We start from the raw sequence: 21065 nt of genomic DNA on the forward strand, positions 1-21065 counted from the left end.
TACACACATCGCCACAAGAAAGCATGCCCAAACCCAATACCCCGTGTATCGACGAGCAAATACCTAATTAAAAGATACATTGTACTCCTCAAGCTAGAAAACTTTTGTTCAAATTATTTAAATAATTATGAAGTATTTGCGTTTTCTCTATTTCATACAAATTATATTTTAAATGTACTTTATCAGTGTGATTGAAGTACTTATCACGCTTTAATCATTTGCAATACATTTCATTTCAAATTAACAAAAGTCTCTGAACAAATGTTGGCCTGCTTGAGGAGTAGAACCTAGTTTTATTTAAGTTACAGTATTAAAGTGCCCATTCGGAAGGAATCCCAAGAACAACTATGGTTTCTCATAGTTTTAAAGCCACATTTACGCGAAAAACTAAAAAAAGGGACCTTTCCACCCCCCTCCACCCGTTAGCTCCTCCCCTTGCCATCAGTACTTTGAGTATGTGGATTAGAACACCATTCCCTACAACTATGCCAAAATTCGCCTATACACGAATTATTTCCCGCGAGATAGGCTTCATTGAGTGTGCTACAAGTTAAACGTATAGCTCGCTATACACATCGCCACAAAGAAAGCATGCCCATAGCCAATACCCCGTGTATCGACGAGCAAATACCTAATTAAAAGATACATTGTACTCCTCAAGCTAGAAAACTTTTGTTCAAATTATTTAAATAATTATGAAGTATTTGCGTTTTCTCTATTTCATACAAATTATATTTTAAATGTACTTTATCAGTGTGATTGAAGTACTTATCACGCTTTAATCATTTGCAATACATTTCATTTCAAATTAACAAAAGTCTCTGAACAAATGTTAGCCTGCTTGAGGAGTAGAACCTAGTTTTATTTATAGTTACAGTATTAAAGTGCCCATCCGGAAGGAATCCCAAGAACAACTATGGTTTCTCATAGTTTTAAAGTCACATACGGGTCGAACGCGATTAATTAACATTCTTTTTACCTTTTTTCCCAAAAATAATGTTAATTAATCGCGTTCGATCCGTATGTGACTTTAAAACTATGTGTACAAAGCGCGAGAACTTAAAGTGTTAAACTATGGTTTCTGTTGACCACTGTACTAGGCGACTGCGATGCTTAACCCCTCGTATGGGGCCTGTCAATATTGATTATTAAAATGTGACCTTGACATTTAAAATTCTCACGCACGGATCCGTGTCTGAGCATACGAGGGGTTAAGTAAGCCGTTAGTGCCATGATCAATCTATCTATTGGACTCCACACTGTCTTTTTTTTTCTCTGCCGAGGCTTGGCACTCCCGTGGCTTGCAGATGGTATTATGTAACCCCTCAACTCCACGACTTCTGCATTGAGAGACTTCTTAAGGCGTTTCTGACTTATCATCGTAAAACTTTTGAATACCCGGAAATGGACATACAGCCTGGTAAAACAGAGTAAAAAATAATAGGGGCGCCACCGTTTATGTAAATTGTTTTGTATGTGGCAACTATTGAATCACTTTTGTATGAGAAAAGTAAGTGTTGCTATGAAAAAAAAAATAGTTCCATTTGTATTTTTTTGCCAAGCTTTAGAATAGTTTTTATGCTTATATCATCCGGTGAAAACGAAGGTGCGCGACAGTGAATTCCCACCGTCACCGTCTGATATAGAGACGGTGGGAATCTACCTTGCTAGTTTCTACGTCGACGCGAGCTCGCTAAGCTGGGAGTCGAGGGGATCATGTGTGTGTCTATTGGTCCCGCTGTGGACGTTGCCAGCGCGCAGAATAGATATCCGCGTTGCGGTAGATTCCCTCCGTCACCATTCTATTTCGTGACTACCTAGGTAGCCTTTCTATCGTCATTTAGCTATGCAGGGAGTTGAGGGGTCGGGATATGTCTATTGGTCCTGCTGCGGGCGCTGGCGGCGCGCCGAGTAGGGCTGCGCGCGGCGGCGGTGGCGGTAGGCGCAGTAGACGCGGCGCGGCTGCTCCGCGCACCAGCTGCACGACGTGCCCGTGCCCGACGACACGTCTGCGAGGGGAGGGGAGGGGAGGAGTCACGACCCGGCACGACAAAGCTGAGGCAGCGTCGATGGTGGGAACGAAAGGTCGGATCGCTGTGTCTCGTTTCAACCTAACAGTCGCGCGATATCGTGGCCGGGCCGTTGGGATTAGGGACGCAACAATGATTCCACCGGTTCCTCCCCTCCGCGCTCCGTGACGGCTAGTTTAGGTTTGAAGCCTCGCGTAAAAATATCGAAAGAGCGAACTCGCATCGCCGCCTGTTCAATATTACTTGGCATCTTTCGGCTAATATAAAAAAAAAAAAAAATAAGGCTGATCAGCTACGCCTATCGTAATACAACGCAATTTACAATTTCAGTGGAGCGTACGCAATGTGCGAAGCGAAGTGAGGAACCGGAAGATTCATAGGATTTCTTGTTGCTTTGGGGGTAACATTCGAAAAAGGATTGGAATGGAACGGCAAAAGGAGCGTTTTAAATAAGGGATAAAATATAGATAAACTCAGCATAAAACGTAAACATAATATCCATAAACCTGAAATTTCGTAATGAGCATACTCCAGGATTTTGGGTGCGGGGAAAATAGAAACATCAAACAAAAACTTTATTACAAGGAATAAAATTGTTCTTAACCCGGTAACCTTCAAATCAAGAGTGAACAGGCATCTTCTGGGCGAGCTCACTCCATCGTAAGCCCCGTCTTTGCCTTTGGTTAGTCTGTGGCCAATAGTAAGCCCAATAAAATAATCAAAGAGCGGAATTCTTCATAACAAAAATCAAACTGTCAAAGGGATTGACCTAACTGTTTTATCGACTTATCGATAAATATTTGTCACTTAACGAAACAAAGTTAAAGTAATGAAATTAGGCTAAGTGACTTTCAACACAATGTTTCTTTAGCTGATGTAAATGAACATCACATTTGGAGCAATATATTGTTGAAGAATCTTCTTTGAAACTAAGAGAAGAATCTTTCTGTATCCATTTTTTATTGTTTTTCTTTTAGGAATATTAACCATTTTAGTAACACGGCACGGAAATCACTCATGAAAACTCAAGTGACATAAATGACATATGTAACGCTGACATGATTTACTTTAATATGCAGATGCAAGTTGCTTATCAAAAAGGTCAAATGTTACAGAATAATCTTTTAAGTTGATTATGGATACCTAATGCGATATTATTCCGTAACATCGATAAGTCGATAAAACAGTTAGGTCAATCCCTTTGACAGTTTGATTTTTGCTATGACGAATTCCGCTCTTTGAAAATAATAATAATAAAAACCGCATGAAAAACCCCGGATTATGATAATGAGGTGCTAAAATAGTCGTATAACAGTTCTTACCTGACATGGTTTCTTCATCTACATCGTTCTCTTCGTTGGAGTTGTCGTCCGCGTGACAGGGATTGGTCTCATCCGTGAACACTTCCAGTTCGCTGAACATCAGGTCCTGTAGAGAGATACGAAAACTATGTCAACAAGTTACCCTTTAACTCCTATTGGCTCACTATTAAGGTTTTCATATCAAGCTGTTCGTTCCACTTATTTTAATTTTAACACTAATGTGATATTAAATAAAGCCTTTCTATCCTTTCTATTTCTATGTCTATGTCTAAATATTGCGTCGAAATAATTTTCGTTATAACCTAACCACAAAATTAAAATTTTGAAAAAACCATCGACCGCGACATAGTAGACCGATTTTCATGAAACGTGGCTAAGAACACTCCCGACTAACTCAGCTTTCAGACAAAAAAAAACTAAATCTAAAATGGGTTCATCCGTTCGGGAGCTACGATGCCACAGAATGTGCACTGAAAAACGCAGCGATTGTTAATATACCTAGATGTCTAAAGAGCTCTCAAAAATGACCCCACAAATATTGTGCCACGGTAGGCGGGGCCTCAAAATTGTGCCACGGAGCTTGTCAGTGCGCTAATGGCGGCCAGTCGGAACAGTCGTAGTACGGCATATTTAGAATATATGTTTACAAAAAGAATATGCCGTACTGTTTTGTAATATCATGTGCTAGTCGTTCCAACCAATACGGAGAAAAATATGGGATTGAGTTTCATGTGTAATTTGGCGAGATCCAAAATTATTTCGATTTATTTTGTACGAGCTACTTTTGTATGGGGATGATGTTATGCAATATTTTTAATAGCCATTGATATTTAAAAACTTTCATTTTTTTGTATAATTTTATTAATATCGCGCGACCATGTTTGTCTGCCTGCTGTGCGGCCGACATAGGCCAGTAAACTTGTTTAAACACACGTTCGTGTCAGTGGCATAGGAGTTCGATTATTTTGATTACAGACCTTGTGTCACCGGCATAGTGGTTTAAATGGCCAATCTGAACACATTCGTGGACACGTATGGTATAGCATACGCGTAGTCATTTGTTTCCTTTGGTCTATGACAGATGACGTCACTAAGCGTCCCTAAACGTGTTAATTTAGAAGGTTGTAGAATAGAAATAGACGTGACCTGTGGTCCGGTGTCAGTACGGCGTATTATGATCTTGGAACCACTTGTCGGCTGGCATTTTGTTTGAAAGTAGTGTTCTATGTTATTATCTTTCGGTGGCGACATCTAAGTAATTACATATTTAAGGACCGGTTTTTCAGTCGCCAGATAAATCTGCCAGATAAAGTTATCACTATCCTTTTCATCACACGTATAAATTACAGTGACAGCTGACATTTATCTGACAGATATTATTTATCTGGCGATTGAAAAACCTGACCAGCCCTAAAAAGGTAAAATTTATAAAATGAAAGCCTACGTTTAACACCTGTTAACAATAGATGGCAACTGACAACAACCTGAACGTGACTACATTGATATACAGATATAAATAAATAAATATTGGGGACACCTTACACAGATCAACTTAGTCCCAAACTAAGCAAAAGTTGTACTACGGGTGCTAAGCGACGATATACATACTTAAATAGATAAATACATACTTATATACATAGAAAACATCCATGACTCAGGAACAAATATCTGTGCTCATCACACAAATAAATGCCCTTACCGGGATTCGAACCCAGGACCGCGGCTTAGCAGGCAGGGTCACTACCGACTGAGCCATACCGGTCGTCAAATTGAATTTATCTAGCCATAAAAATACTTATTATAGCGGAATACGTGTACGACATAATTATTATTTTCATATGTAGGCTGTTACTTCATAACAACAAATTAATTATGTAGTTATTTTTTAATATGCATAAAATTAAAATTATTTCTGCTTGGTTCTTTAATGTATGACATAAGCCTTATGCCCCATCCCCTCCTCCTCCTTGCATGCTGTATGACCCATCCCTTTTCGTGTCAAATTTTAGTCAAATATGAACCGCGAATTCTTAGCTGCCAGTACGTACAGCAAGAAGGTTTTTAGCCGAATAAAATCCCTGATTGGTAGTTAGTGGCATTATATGCATTTCAGCTACACTTATCTGTGTGCATTAGTATAAAAGAGATGACTATTGTTTTGTTTACCAGTTTTGATTACAGGGCCTGTAAACGTATTGTCTTGTGTAAATGTAGGCGTAATTGTGTATGTGTGCTAAACGGTGCCAAGAATTTGAACGGTAATGTTCTTAAAAGCTGCTTCCATGTTTATCTTACTTCGTTGGAAAAACGGAGGTTTCGACATACCAAACTTAGTTAAATCCAATTGTCACTAGAAAAACACACAATTTAAGTTTGTACAAATGCACATTTGTACTAGACCATCGCTTTGTACAAATTTTTTTTCGAATTTGCCACTTTTTCTACTGACCAAATCGGCGCCAAAGTATAAGTGCGTTTTTACAGTATCCGATCCGATATCGGATGTCGGACCGATATCCCATACATTACAGGCGCCATCTTGGATTTTTTTTTTTTTTTTTTTTTTATTTATTAGGCACACAAAACAGCTGACATTTACATGATATAAAATAGTATACACATAGGTTTTAAGTTAGAATGCCACCCAAAACATGTATGCGCAGCATGAAATAAACACATGTAAGGAACGAAAACTATAACTATTTACAGCTTATACTATAGCTACACTGAATTACACAATAAAACACAATAAATTAATAAATAATAAAAATTAAAAAAAAAACATTAGAGAACAAATGAGACACATATAATAAAATAAAATAGAAACCAAACTTAACATAATGGTGATGGCGATTTTTGGCTGAGAATTTCCATAACTTGTTTCCGGAATACTACAAGCTTAGAGTTGAAAATATCAATATGACTTTGTTTTGATACTAGGTCGTTGTACTGACGGCACATTCGTATAATCGGGTTGTAGAAGGAGGTATTATTTCTATACACTTGCAGAGCAAATATCTTTGGAGCACGAGACCTAAAACGGGGAGTGTTAAATGTAACAAGGGACAGTATATTAGGGGAGTCAATTTTAGAATGTATAACTTTGTAGAGAAACAGCATATCATGAAGAACACGACGAGATTCGAGGGAACAAACATTAAAAGTGCGTAGTCGCTCGACGTAACCCTGGCGTACAAGGGTACGGTTGTAGCGGTATGAAAGGAGCTTGAGACATCTTTTCTGAACCTTCTCGATATTATTTGTGTGTAGCATATAGTACGGTGACCATACATTGCACCCATACTCAAGAATACTACGAACAAGACTTTGAAACAATGTTAGCAGGCTTTTAGGTCTTTTAAAGTCCTTGGTGACGCGGAGAATAAATCCGAGCATTTGGTTAGCTTTTTTTGTAATGTACTCATAATGATATTTAAAGTTTAATTGATCATCAAACCAAATACCAAGATCTTTAGCCAACTCTTTGCGTGAAAGTTTCCGATCGAATATGCTATAATCATGGTATATTTTCTGTTTTTTCTTCGAAAAAGTTATCACAAAGCATTTGTCAACATTTAGAGTCATACGGTTATTAGCACACCAGTCAGAAACAACATTCAAATCGCACTGCAGCTCGAGACAGTCTGTGGTACTATTTATTGTTTTGTAGATTTTTAGGTCATCTGCGTAAAATAGTGAGGGGCAAGACAAGAGTTCTGCCAAATCATTTACAAAAACAATAAACAGCAATGGCCCCAAGTGTGACCCCTGAGGTACTCCTGAGGTAATGGGTACAGGATCAGACAAAGATCCGTTGACAGCTACGAGTTGGCTCCTATTATTCAAGTAGGAACATATCCACCTAAACAAGTTTCCATGTATTCCGTATAGTGCGAGCTTGTGACAGAGAATATTATGATTTACCTTATCAAAGGCTTTGGAAAAATCCGTATATATACTGTCGACTTGACCTCTTTCCGCAAAGCTAGTACATAGATAATTTTTGTATTCCAATAAATTTGTTACTGTAGACTTACTTTTTACGAACCCGTGCTGCTTGTCAGATATTATTGTTCTAAAGTGGCTATATAAGTTTACGTAGACAATGGATTCAAAGAGCTTAGCCATACACGAAAGAATACTAATGGGCCTATAGTTTTCACAACACGAATTATCTCCCGATTTATGAATTGGAACGATATACGCCGTCTTCCAAACTTGGGGAAAAATCCCTGACTGCAAAGACTTGTTAAATATTAAACATAGTGGAAAGCTAAGCTCTCTGGCACAAGACTTTACAAACGAAGGGGGTATACCATCAGGCCCCGAGCCTTTGCTTCGATCCAGCAACATAATTTTCTCAGTAATTGTATCAGTGGAGATAGAAACATTACTTAAACATTCATTACTCAGTATTTGGTTGTTTAAGGATGAGTCGGGTGTACTAAGTGATGTTGGTGTACGGGGCTCAAATACTGATCCAAAATAAGACGAGAATAGATTACATATACCCGGGGCATCAGAGGCTGTTAGATTGCCATAACTCATTTTCTGTGGTATTGATTTACGACTCTTCTTGCTTTTTACGAAGCGCCAGAAAGACTTAATATCATCGTGCAACGCGTCCTCAACCGACGACAAAAAATCTCTATAGCACCTTTCCATCATTAGTTTAGACCTCTTCCGGAGCATTGAGAAAACATCATAATCGCGTGGATTCTTAAATTTTTTAAATAATTTGTGATACTTATTTTTTTCCTCGAGGCAACGCTTCAGAGCATTGCTGTACCAAATTGGGTATCTACGTTTAGATGTATTCTTATGCAAAGGAGTATACTTCTTAATTATGGTGAGTAACTTCTAACAATTTTTTCCATTGAAATCTTTCCGACATCCGATATCGGATCGGATAATGTGAAAACGGCCTAATACTGACCCCGGCATCGCTGCTAGACTCTGAAGCTAGAGGCTGTGCGGGCGCCTCGCGTGGCTCGGGCGCCGGCTCCGGGCCCGCGCACGCGTTCAGCTCCGGCGACGACATCGACGCGGACAGGCCCGCCTCCGTGTGCGCGTGCGGAGTCTCCGACACCGGCACTGACGCTACCGCTGCAACAAAACGCTCCTTAGTACAACTGAACGTAGTTACGCAGAAACGTTCCAATCCACATGAAGTTGTCATTAAGTTTTAGACCTTGTATGAAAAACAAAAGTCTTTCATTTCAATGACAATTTCAGATGGATTGGAACGTTTCTGCGTAACTACGTCCAACTATCTGTCTATTTAGCCCATGAACCGGCAATAACATCGCACAAAAAGAAGGCCGCAAAAATATTTGACACAATCTTATCTCGAGAGCCGTATGAGCGTGTCATATATTTATGCAGCGATCTTTATCTACAATGTTATTGCCGGTGACTGAACACAAGCGCAACGCAGTGGAACAAAATAGATCGCAAATAGTTCGCTAGCCCTGTCAATAGGCCACGAACATCGCACGCTACGCATTGGGTTCGGTTCGGTTCGGTTAAATGTGGGCTGGAATGTGGGTTGACGTCTTTACTAGTCGTTGCAAAAAGTGTTGCCAATGGGGTTGGGAACTGTGTAATTTAGCATAGATGACGCTATCATAGCTCGCCTTTATCTTTAGTTTCCTATGAGATTTGACTTAAAAGCCTGGCATTTAATCTAGCTAGACCATAAAATTAAAACTATAAGCAAGGCAAACTGCGCCACATAGAATACATTTGGGCCGGCTAACCCCACGTATAGCGGGCGGGGTGGGATACCCACCGGCGAGCTCGTCCTTGCTGGGCGGGTGCTGGCGCGGCAGCTTGCTGGGCACGCGCGAGGGCGCGCGCGGCGGCGCGGCGGCGCTCAGCAGCGTGTGCAGCGACACCAGCGCCATGTTGTCCGCGCCGCCCGCGCCCAGGGAGTTTGCAGACCTAAACCACAGATTAATAACTTACTAACGTAACAAATCCTTCACTTACCCGCAAAACGACCAATACCCACGCTTTATTTAACTAATACTAATAAGTTACTACGTAAAACTCAGAAGAATAGTAGGTACGTGCCATGCGACTTCACAGGCGGGCGCGTGGTCTCTCGGCCATTTGTTACCTCGAGGCAAAGACAGAACTCCGTATAGACAGATAAAGTCTAAGAAAAAAACGTACCTCAGTACCATACAGAAAAAGGTACGGTGGCCTCGATTGCATTACACCTTTGGGGTACGCTCAGCTAGATGGCGCTAACATTAATATTTGACATTTTAACACAGTAGGTATATCAAGCTAACAACATGGGCCAAATTGTGAAAACTGAGGTTCAAAAGTCTTAAGCTTGTGTCGAGAGATGGCAGTCTATGCACTGTGATTACACATTTTACTTTGACAGTAACTCTCTATAATACTCGATCCTCTTTGCCTCGAGGCAACTGCTAGCGGGTAGGTACCTACTTAACGCGGGACCGCGAGCGAGTGATGTAAGCTTGCAGAAACATAAAAAAAAAATATTGGGGCTGGAAACGAAACTCGGCCGACGCTGTACGCACTGGTTGCAAGCAATCCGGCGTTGTACTTCAGTCGACTGACGAGTCGGACCGAGAGCCGGACCGATAGCAGTGTGTCGAGTGTCAACGCAGGAGCACTTTACATCTTTATGCACAGCGACTATCATACAGATTTTCACTGTGATAAGATACGAAATGACTTGTAAACAAATTCTTTGACTGAAGGTTACACCTAGGTCCATCCAAAGTCAGCACAGACTGTCGTTAGAGTACTATTTCCTGCCAAAATGAGTGGCAAACGGTCTTGGAAACCAGTTATTTTCTCTAATTCTATAGATAAACCCCACGTACCTGGAAGTGGACGGCAGGTTGAGGGGCAGTCGGCGGTCGGCGTAGTCGCCGTAAGCACACGCCCCGGCCGACGACACGTCGTTGTTGCGCGACTCTTCGAACAGCACGGGCGTCAGGGATCCTGACAAAGATATGAGAATTCATTTCGATATCAGTATCACCCAAGTTCCTCAAGTATCTTGACTTTACCGGAATAAAATCATTTCTAGGGTTTTCATGGTAACATCAGTTTTTCATAAACAAAATTAGGACCACCGTCGCAAATAGCGTACAATACGAAAAGGACCTTTTGACTAAAGGAGGAGGAGGAAGTTACGCTCGTATTTGTCTAAGTGTCGCTTCTTTCAATCAAAACTGAGAGTCAATATGTCACCATAGGTGCTTGTTGACAACAAACCTGGGCTCATCAGTCGCTGCCCGCTGACGGTGGCGTGCGGAAGAGTATTTCCACTGGCCACATCGGTGACTGTATTTCCGTCCACTGGTTTGTTCTGCGCCGGGTTGTCGGTGTCTAACAAACCTGCGTCCCGCTGACGGTGGCGTGCGGGGAGTTCCGTCCACCAGTAAAGCGTCGCTGACGGCGTTTCCGTCCACCGGTTTGTTCTGCGCCGGGTTATCGGTGTCGTTGGTTTGAGCCGTGGCGGTGGCGGGGGCCGCGGTGGCGGGCGCGCGTGTCACCGCCATTGAGTTGCGGGACATTTCGAGCGATAGCCGCTGAAAGAGAAACAATTGATAACCAATGGAATTGTAGGACAATAATGGAATATATTCTCCTTTGTAGATTAAAAATAATGATTCAATTGACGATAAAAATCAAAGGCGGTCTGATTAATTTTTAGTATTTTGGAAATATACCTCTTTGAGATCGTTAATTTGTAGGATATGCTGGCTACGCATGTTGATAAGCTGGTTGATGTACCACTGCTGGTCGCGGCAGCGCTGATAGAACGTCGGCGGCCGTACTTGGAACCTGTCGAATACAGTTTTTAGCAATGACGTACTAAAACATCGTTTTTTTAAGTATGTACTTTTAGGTTTAGTTTATCGACGATACATGTTGCGGATTTTCCATTGTTTTACTTTTTGACGAAGCTAATAACGAAGCCTGTATTCACCTGACGAAGTCTGCGTTGTGGATTTAAGAATATGGTCTCTGAATAAAAAACATCGAACAATTCTTGAAGGATTAGCAAATGGAGACTTCCATTTTGAAAAGTTAGCTAAGGATTTTTTTTACTCAACATAAAAACGTCTCTCTTGTCAGCATTTCTAAGTAACGTCTGCTGCATCCGCCAAGAGTCTCGGGGTGGATCTGTCAACGAGTCTTATATCAACTTTTATTACTAAATCGCCAAAACGACCTCAAAGGCGGTTAAGTCGCGCAAGGTGTTCTTAAATGGGAATCTCGAACACAAACCTCAGTATAAGAGTATCGGTGTCCGGGTTGAGATAGCCCTCGCTAGCAAGCAGGTCCAGCCGGAAGAATCGATTGTAGCCCCAACATTCACCGACTTCGAAGTCGGACGCGAACTCGCGGACGATGTTCTTGGACGGGTCGCGCGACACTTGGTGGAGCATTTCTACTCGGTACTCGTATCTGCGTAAAAATATAATATTTATTAATGATCCCAGAAAAACAATAATAGTCACCACAACAAGTTCAACCCGACACACATCATGAGGGTTATATATCTGATATATATCCAGCGGGGTTTGACGATATATATCAATGGATATGAATATCCGATATTTGTCATTTGTTTATAAAATATTGCAATACAAAAATGGTTTTTAAAAATCTAATATAGTTTTTTTGTGTTTGTTACTGTTTTTCTACTAAATGTTATGTTTTTTAGTAGAATTTTCCTTATCTAAAGTTGTACTCATAAATAATGCAACAAAATAATAATATGCCTTCCATACAAAATGGATATATATCAAAGTTGATATATATCCGATATATATCATAAATATCCGATATTTTGATATACATACATACAACATACATACAATCACGCCTGTAGGTGATCGGGCCGCCGACGGTAAATAAAACATTAAAAACTTTATATGTACAGTTTATATACACCACATTATTTACATACAAGGAAAAAGCACAGGAACATATACAAAACAACACTATTTACACATATTATTTACAGAAGACGTGTAAAATAAAACATTCGTAGCCCATTTACATGACAGAACAGCAGAAAAAATATGTACAAAAAAACAAAGGACGCGCGCTGGCAGCGGCATCCGCACCGGCCAGGCTGCCAGCACGCGCGCAGCACGGAGGTTGGTAGTTCCGTCGCCTACAACGCCTGTATCCCATAAAGGGGTAGGCAGAGCACGTGAAACTACTAAAGCTTCAGGGCCACTCTTGGCAAATAAGGGGTTAAAAAAAACGAAACTGTGGCATTGCAGTGACAGGTTGCCAGCCTGTCGCCTACACCACAATTTAACCCACCACCCCCTTTCTTCCCGTGGGTGTCGTAGAAGGCGACTATGGGATATGGGATATTTTGATATTTATTATAAATATCGGATATTTTCGAACCCTGCACATCATAGAAGTCATACAACAGTTAAAAATCAACTCACTTGGAAGTCTCAGGTAAACCAGCGCTCAGCTCCAAGAACACAGATAGGTAGTTCCCTCGCACCACACCATTGCCATCCGGGTACACTTTCAACCGCCAACATAACCCGTTCACGTGAAGTGGCGCAGAGTAAACTGGTGCGGCCGCGTGCTGGAGTTGCGTAAAGTTGGTCAGCGGGAAGGTACTGCTGTCGTAGCTCGGGACGATCTCGCTGTTTAATATTAACAAAATGTTAAGCATTGATTGAGTGTATACGAAAAAGTAGCTGGTAAGTTGGTTCAACTTTTTTCACGTTTTCAATGTAGATTTTTGCTTATAAAATAGTTTTCAGTACAGATGGTCGTTTTTTTACGCACTAGTTCGAGAAGTGGTTCATTATATGCCAGGTCGAAACTTCGGAAGCTCATCTGTACTGAAAAACGTCGTACGATACACGTGCGAAAAGTAAATTCGTAACTCGTGTCGATTTAAAACACTCCCTTCGGTCGTGTTTTAATTTATCGCCACTCGTTTCGAACTTCCTTTTTTACGCACTTGTATCGTAATGTACTATTATGTAATTAACACATTATGTATGGCCAGATTTTATTACTAACATTTTTATTAAAATTACATATAGGTACTTAAATATAGTTACAAAACTGACAGTGAGTTAACTTTTTATCAACAACTGACGATTTCAAGTTAATCTGTTCAGTACATTGATCTATAAGGGTTCCGTTTTTCCATTTTGTGGTACGGAACCCTAAAAACGAACCCTAATGCGTCTTACATGCATTTGTGAGAATCAGGTTTTCAATATATTTTTTTTCTAAAACTGCATAGTCGCAATCTAAATATACATACGATTCTTTCGTAAATACGGTTATTACTCGTAACCTAAATTAACACAATATATTAGGTATTTTTAAAGCGAGGCATAACTTTAATACCTTTCTCTCCACTTTCCATCGAGCATTTTCTAACCGAGCGACTAATTATACCTAAAATACCTATTCCGACATTGAACTACTAAAGATAACGGGCTAAGGGACAAGGGATGTGACCCTCGGTCCGGATCGTACCTGGTCCAACAGATCTCATTGGCTATTCAGCGTGGTAACGCTGCCGGTGTTATGGGGACATTTGAACCAGGTACGATTCGGGACGGTTTCATTTAGCTTAAAGTTATTATTTTATATATGACGAAGCCTGTTGCGGATATCATCATTGGTTTGTTTGACGAAGCATGTTGTTGATTTGGATTTGTGGCCACCTGACGAAGCCTGCGTTGCGGATGAATTTTCACATGGGAGTAGTGTTAAGTACTGTTTTATTTTAAGGTTGGAAGTGTAATTTTTGTACCTACATGTATTCTTATTTGACCCTAATAAATTTTACTACTAAAGATTCAATGATTAGATATCATAAAACCACGAGATAGAAAAGAATACCTACCACAAATCTTTGCATACCTCTCCTTGACATCAGTTAGATTCATTTATTGATTTGCTTGTCGTGTACAAGATTCGCGTGACAACACAAAATTTATGAGTAATAAATTCGGTTCATACGCACGCATGTCGCATGTCAAGGTCGTGAGAGGCAATTTAACTGTAGCTGCCCATTTTACTCACAAGTACAGAAAATAAACTTATTTTATTGAGTATTAATATCAATACCATACGTAGGTACAATAATTGTATGGCCAAGCACTGTACAATCCGGAAATCGCGACTTGAAGAGGTTAACCACGTGTTGACTTACAAAACTGAATTCTAAAATTAATAATTATTATTACAAGTATTATCTATATTATTTTAAGCTACAACAACATATTAAAATTTGCAGATTATTTATATCTTTAGAAGACTTGACAGCATGTTTCAATTAAGTACATAATAGGGGTGTGTTCGTTTTCGTCCAACGCTAGTTTGCGTCCATTTGAAGAAATTATAGTACAAAAGCACCTTTACCGCACTTTTTACTATTTTTATTGTCAAAAAAAGTAATCTATCTACATAAAAATATATTATTATTTGCTATTCCGAGTGTGGACAAAAACAAGTAAGTTGACGGAAACTAGCACATTTACCCTACCTATTCTTAGTCCAGGGTATCATTACGCAAACAACGGCTAATTTCGTCGTCTTACCCAACAGCCCGGCTAGCTCAGTCGGTAGAGCATGAGACTCTTAATCTCAGGGTCGTGGGTTCGAGCCCCACGTTGGGCGCATCTTTTTTTGTGACGGTCTGACGAAATGCCAATGTAACACTTTATTTTTATTTTTATTTGACAGTGATTCTTAATTAAAAGTCGATTTGCAAGATTATTGAGTACATAAAATTAATTTATGAAAACTAAAATAAAGGAGCAATTATAAATTTAAAAAATAATACACATATATTAGGACTAACCTAATGGCATTTTCAACGACAAAGTATAACGTTATTACTTACTGATTTTTTTTATATTTACGTATCCAACAAATAGGAAAGCAATCGATACATTTCAGTAAAATCACTATATTATGACTCGGCAAAAAGGACGTAAGGTCCCTGAATGCAAATTTCGTCATCAAACCCAACAGCCCGGCTAGCTCAGTCGGTAGAGCATGAGACTCTTAATCTCAGGGTCGTGGGTTCGAGCCCCACGTTGGGCGCATCTTTTATTTTTTTTTATTTTTAACGATTTACCAGACGATGAGTAAGGATTATAATTTTAATTTATAATTAAAGCATTTCACAATTAATTGTTTTCGAGGTTAATGGGATTACTTATATACGAATTCCGCTGGATAGCGCTGTTATAATTATGATAAACCTGAATAGCGCTTTCAAGATTTTTCTTGTGCTTGATAATTACTGAAATGCATGCAATATTTGTTTAGTTCGCGAACTCCACGATAGATGGCGTTGAGCCCTATACCTATAATGCAGATTCTGAATCAATCTATTTTTTTTTTTGTTACCCTTTTGCAAAGGCATGCATTGTCTGTTAAATTTAAGTGTTACGCTAGATGGCGCTGATATGTGTTGTAAACAATCTCCTCTACTCGTTTGCTGTCTATATGTATGTATATAAAAAAAAAACTAAATCGCGACAAGATTTTTCTTGTAATAGTTGTGATAAGAAAAGTACCCCAACGTATACACTGTGTTTCCGTTATCACTCAAAACCTCAGACACCCCAACTGATTTTTATTTTTTTAAACTTATCTAGAGTATCCATTTTTTAATCTGATGTTTATTTATTTTTTAAATCGAATGTTTAAATTTCTGTGCAGCTCTACTCGACTTTTAACTCAACTCAAAAAAATAATTGCTAGCTTTTACCATCAAAAACCTTAAAACTATTTATTTGTGTACGTTACTGCAACGACATAAGGTTTACCATATGTCACTGTAAAATACTTTAGAGCTTTGTCACAGCAAACTTCAAATTGGACAGGTAATCTCAGTAAGCAAATTTAAACCCAACATTTAAAATAACAAGGTTGTAATTAAGTACGAGTTCAATTTGTTATGACTTATGACTTATTAGAGGTAAACATTAAAATTAAACTGACAAACAACGTCAAACTCGTAGCGGAAAAAATAGTCGTCCAAATAACCAGCCAGTATGAATACCCCTAAATACTGAAAAAGGTATACAACCTCTAGCAATGCAATATGCACAATGTTGTATTACGAATTTGTAGAATGGGCACGTAAAAAATAACTAATAATACAAACTAAAAAAAAAAATATTACCCCCATCAAGATATAGCTCAATCGATTCTACTATCGATTCTGAACAAACGGTTTTCAGGTTTTTAGTGTTAAGTGAAACACGGTGTATAATACAAATACACTAAATGACACTGGGGCTCATCTATGTGCTGAAATTCGTAAATCACGCTATCAACGCTTCTTTTTATATTGAACTCAAATGCATTTAATGTTCCTTTTAGCTTTTAATGTAGCTTGGTTTAAGTCAAATTCAACACGCAAGTCGTTAACATAACTTACCTGTGGAAATCCGCAGGAACCGGAGCAGTGACAAAGCTCGCCATAGGCTTCTTGCGCACCTGGTGAATCATCTTCGACAGGTCACTACTCTTGGCTATTAGTTCAGACCTGTTGGTAAAATATACATTAAAATCTAGTTGCGTAAATGGTTTGCCATGTTTTAATGCTAATTAAATATCAGTCCTGATAAAGTGACGGAATGTTTATGTTAATTTTATGAATGTGGTTTATATACTTATTTTACTACTTCATTAATTAAGTCAATAATGAATGATGGAATGACACATTTGGAACGTAACGTGTGGTTTACGAGACAATGAAACTGATATTATGTTCCCAACATCTTGACATATTTTACTACTTCATTAATTAAGTCAATAATGAATGATGGAATGACACATTTGGAACGTAACGTGTGGTTTACGAGACAATGAAACTGATATTATGTTCCCAACATCTTGACATATTTTACTACTTCATTAATTAAGTCAATAATGAATGATGGAATGAACATTTGGAACGTAACGTGTGGTTTACGAGACAATGAAACTGATATTATGTTCCCAACATCTTGACATATTTTACTACTTCATTAATTAAGTCAATAATGAATGATGGAATGACACATTTGGAACGTAACGTGTGGTTTACGAGACAATGAAACTGATATTATGTTCCCAACATCTTGACAGAATATCGTATTTGTCTTCGCATTATTGGGGGTAATTTTTAAGTGCTGAGTTGGTGACTTCTATCCTTAAATATCATAGCCTCATGGCGCCCAATATACTTTCTAAAGTACATAATGGTTTCAATGGAATTTTAACTTTCATGTAAACAAATAAAATATAATTTCTTTAGTTTATAAATTTTTCGAACAAATGAAATTGAATTCAATCTCAAGCACAATAAGAATCAAAATTCCCTAGCATAAATTTTGTATGGTGGGCGCTACGAGGATAGAGTAGATAGGTACAACAGGAAACCATACCTAGTGCTAGCATGTAGCTGATGCTCAATCTCCTGCAGCAAATGCTCAAGCTGCTCAGTCTCCTGGGTGAGGCTGTTCTTCTGGCCCATGAGCGTGAGGAGCTTGGCCTTGAGCGCGGAGTCTAGACGAGAGATCATCAGTTCCACGGCGTTGCGTATCTCGCGAACACGCTCGTCTTTGGCAGCCCGGACTGATTCTACGTTGCGCTCCTATGGGGACAAAAAAATAGATTGCTACCCCATAATGTACCCTATTCTGTTTATACTCGTAATATGAGTTTATATCCTTATTTACTATTTTAATTATTTTCACCTTTGTTGCAGGTTTTCACCATTGTTTCATGTAACATAAAGTTCACAAAACATTCTTTGATAATTATGTACTCGTACTTATATGATTCAGAATGATTCAATTTTAAACATCAATAAAATTTCAAATTTATTTTTGGATTTTTGGAATTTATTATTTAAGGTATTTCTTATGTGAAAGATTGTAAGTCAAATGGCTATATTATTTGTAACACAATTTTAAACTTTCCCATTGCAAAGTGACATCCTTGCCAAATATAAGTTATGTTTGTGCATGCACAGCACAATGCATTCACTAAGGAGGTCACAGGGTCAGTGAGAGTAGCTTTTGCACAACACAAAGGATTTGCAAAAAATACATTTGTGACACTTTTGTACACTTTCAATGCTATACTTGCTGTGGGAAATACAGTTGACATAATATATGCATCAATCTTTCAAACATTCCCGCTCATTGACTAACTGTAATATAATATGCTCTGCATTTGTCTGCAAGTTATTAATGATGTGTCCTTACATTTTAACCCCCGACGCAAAAACGAAGGGGAGTTATAAGTTTGACCTGTCTGTCTGTGTGTATGTCTGTCTGTCTGTCTGTCTGTGTGTGTGTCTATTTGTGGCATCGTAGCTCTCGAACGGATGAACCGATTTTGATTTAGTTTTTTTTGTCTGAAAGCTGAGTTAGTCGGGAGTGTTCTTAGCCATATTTCATGAAAATCGGTTCACTAGGTCGTGGTCGGGGTTTTTTCAAAATTTTAATTTTGTGGTTATAGAAGTAGCTCTTTAAATAAATTAGTCTTAGTATGTAATCTTGCCACCCTAAATCAACTTGGGAGGATTTAAAGAAGAGAAGAAGAGAGTATGAAATCTTGATTTGCAGGAATTTGCAGAATGCAGAGTGATTGATTGTAAAATAATGTATTGTTTCAAATCACTTATTGACACAAACTTTATAATTATTTAATTAAAGATACAATATTTTTGTAGTATATTGGCAGAATTGATTAATTTCTTAACCAATGTTTAATGGTTGTATAATTTATAAATAATGAGTCTGATTTTTTAATTGACTTATGAATTAGCAAACCACTTACCACATCTTGCACCAAACTGATCAGCTCCATGAGCCTCCGTCTAAGCTGAGACACCTCATCTCGTATCTGAGTCACGTGTTGCTCGTAAACCTCCTCCAGGGGCTTGAATGTGTGGCCGGAGTGGGTGCCGCCCCACAGAGCACATTGGTGGCAGATGCATCGGCGACAAGTCCAACAATATACTGTGAGTTTCTCTTGATGTGTTGGGCATCTAAAAATAATAATATATATTTCAAAATTATTCTAGTGTTTTTTACTTAGTTGTTAGGTCACTATTTTATCTCATAATTTAATACATAGTAATTGGTGCCCCTACTCATGATGTAAAATTATATCTAAATAAATAATTTCTGCTAGTAATAATATAATGAGTTTAAGATGTAAAACATGACTGTGTGGAATGTATAACAGGTATATTATAGTCAAATTTATGAAATATATTACTGTAAGAAAGGTGTACAAATTGGATATTAACTACCACACTTAATTCCAAACAGAATTTTTACTTATAAGACTGGTTTTGTATTGCAGAGATTAAAGATTATCAATCAACAACTATTTTGCAGATCCATTTACTGAACAATAAGATTCTATCTTTCTGCATTGAAAAGTAAAGGTCAAGGATAAACAATGCAATCCTTTCACACAAACTACAGATTGCATATTCCATAGCAACAACAATTGTTTACCTGTCTCTAAAGCTCTCCCTCTGGGTGGCAGAGTTGGTCTGTTGCATGGTCTCTATCTGCTGCGTGACCTCCTCCACCCAGCGGCAGTTCACCAGCTCATGGAGGTGCAGGGAGGCGCGGCAGTGAGGGCACTGCGAGCGCTGCTCCGTCAACCACCGCCGAACACAAGCATAACAGCACAGCTTCGAGCAGTGCGGACACAGGTGCGCGTCCACCAGCTTCTCCATGCAGATGAAGCAGCGGAACACCTCCGCCAACGTCTACAAACAATCCCAAACTCGTAAAACACATCCCCTAACTGTTCAACAAAATCTAGGCCAACAATTACCTCCACAATCTGCTCCTCGCCATTTCCATTCCCTTTGTCTCCCCTCGAGGCCATATTTAGGGATTTACTTTCCTTATTCCGGATCCAAACGGTTTATCACCATAATTTAGACATTAATTATCATACTTCTGTTCGAAAAAAACAATTAGACATTTCACAATACTCTCGTCAACGAGTTCATACGATGCAGTACGAAAGGAACCGAGAAACAAACCAACTACTTCCGTGTTCGAATCGCAATCGAATCAAAATAAAAACAAAAAGAAAATGTTGCCCTACTTGTCCGTCAAATTTCCCTTAATAAGTACGATTTTAAGAATGGAAATCGATCGCCAGTACCCTTTCATAATATTTTCGCATACAGCTCTAAAAACAAAATGTATAACTGACCTATTATATTATTTACATTTGGGTTTTTGATGTTATGTTAATGTAATGTTTTAGGTCGATGTTATTTTATACTTTAAATTTCAATTAAATTATGACCTTTACTTCTTTTTGACACTTTAATTCACGTTTGTTCTATTAAACCTTAGCTTCGGCTGTCTTCTTATGATCGATGTTCAGCTGGTATACAGGATGGCTCATTCAAATCGGTCAGTTTGGGGAAGTCTGAAACTGTAAGACATACGAAGATCTGTTCTTAGGAACCATGTCATCGATTTTAATAAAAAGAAAAACTGCATTGATACATTTGAAAAAACAAATACTGTACCCAGCTGGGAAATCGAACCCGGTTGTTTTGAAAAAAAAAACTTACATTTTTTTCTATTTAAATATCGATTGTGTAGGTCTTAAGCTGTGAATATTTCTATGAAACATGATGTTCAAAATGAATTGTTTTCACAAA

The 21065-nt window shown here is 38.7% G+C and overlaps 1 protein-coding gene and 2 non-coding genes across 3 annotated transcripts; 2 read left to right on the forward strand and 1 right to left on the reverse strand.

Moving 5' to 3' along the window:
* Positions 1–1056: 1056 nt before the first annotated feature.
* Positions 1057–20441, reverse strand: LOC125228000 (E3 ubiquitin-protein ligase TRIM37-like). The gene is made up of 15 exons (XM_048132436.1): positions 20216–20441; positions 19888–20147; positions 19199–19409; positions 17797–18005; positions 16806–16913; positions 12817–13026; positions 11633–11812; positions 11071–11185; positions 10736–10929; positions 10613–10665; positions 10216–10336; positions 9144–9295; positions 8289–8458; positions 3353–3458; positions 1057–2009 (listed from the first exon to the last, which is right to left on the reverse strand). Exons 1-15 carry the CDS (start codon positions 20267–20269, stop codon positions 1876–1878), a joined length of 2277 nt encoding a protein of 758 aa, XP_047988393.1. The 5' UTR covers positions 20270–20441; the 3' UTR covers positions 1057–1875.
* On the forward strand, positions 14956–15028 carry Trnak-cuu. The gene has a single exon. It is a non-coding gene; the product is annotated as a tRNA-Lys (tRNA).
* Trnak-cuu lies at positions 15385–15457 on the forward strand. The gene has a single exon. It is a non-coding gene; the product is annotated as a tRNA-Lys (tRNA).
* Positions 20442–21065: the final 624 nt, after the last annotated feature.

Source organism: Leguminivora glycinivorella, chromosome 7 (assembly GCF_023078275.1).
Source record: "Leguminivora glycinivorella isolate SPB_JAAS2020 chromosome 7, LegGlyc_1.1, whole genome shotgun sequence".
NCBI classification, from domain to species: domain Eukaryota; kingdom Metazoa; phylum Arthropoda; class Insecta; order Lepidoptera; family Tortricidae; genus Leguminivora; species Leguminivora glycinivorella.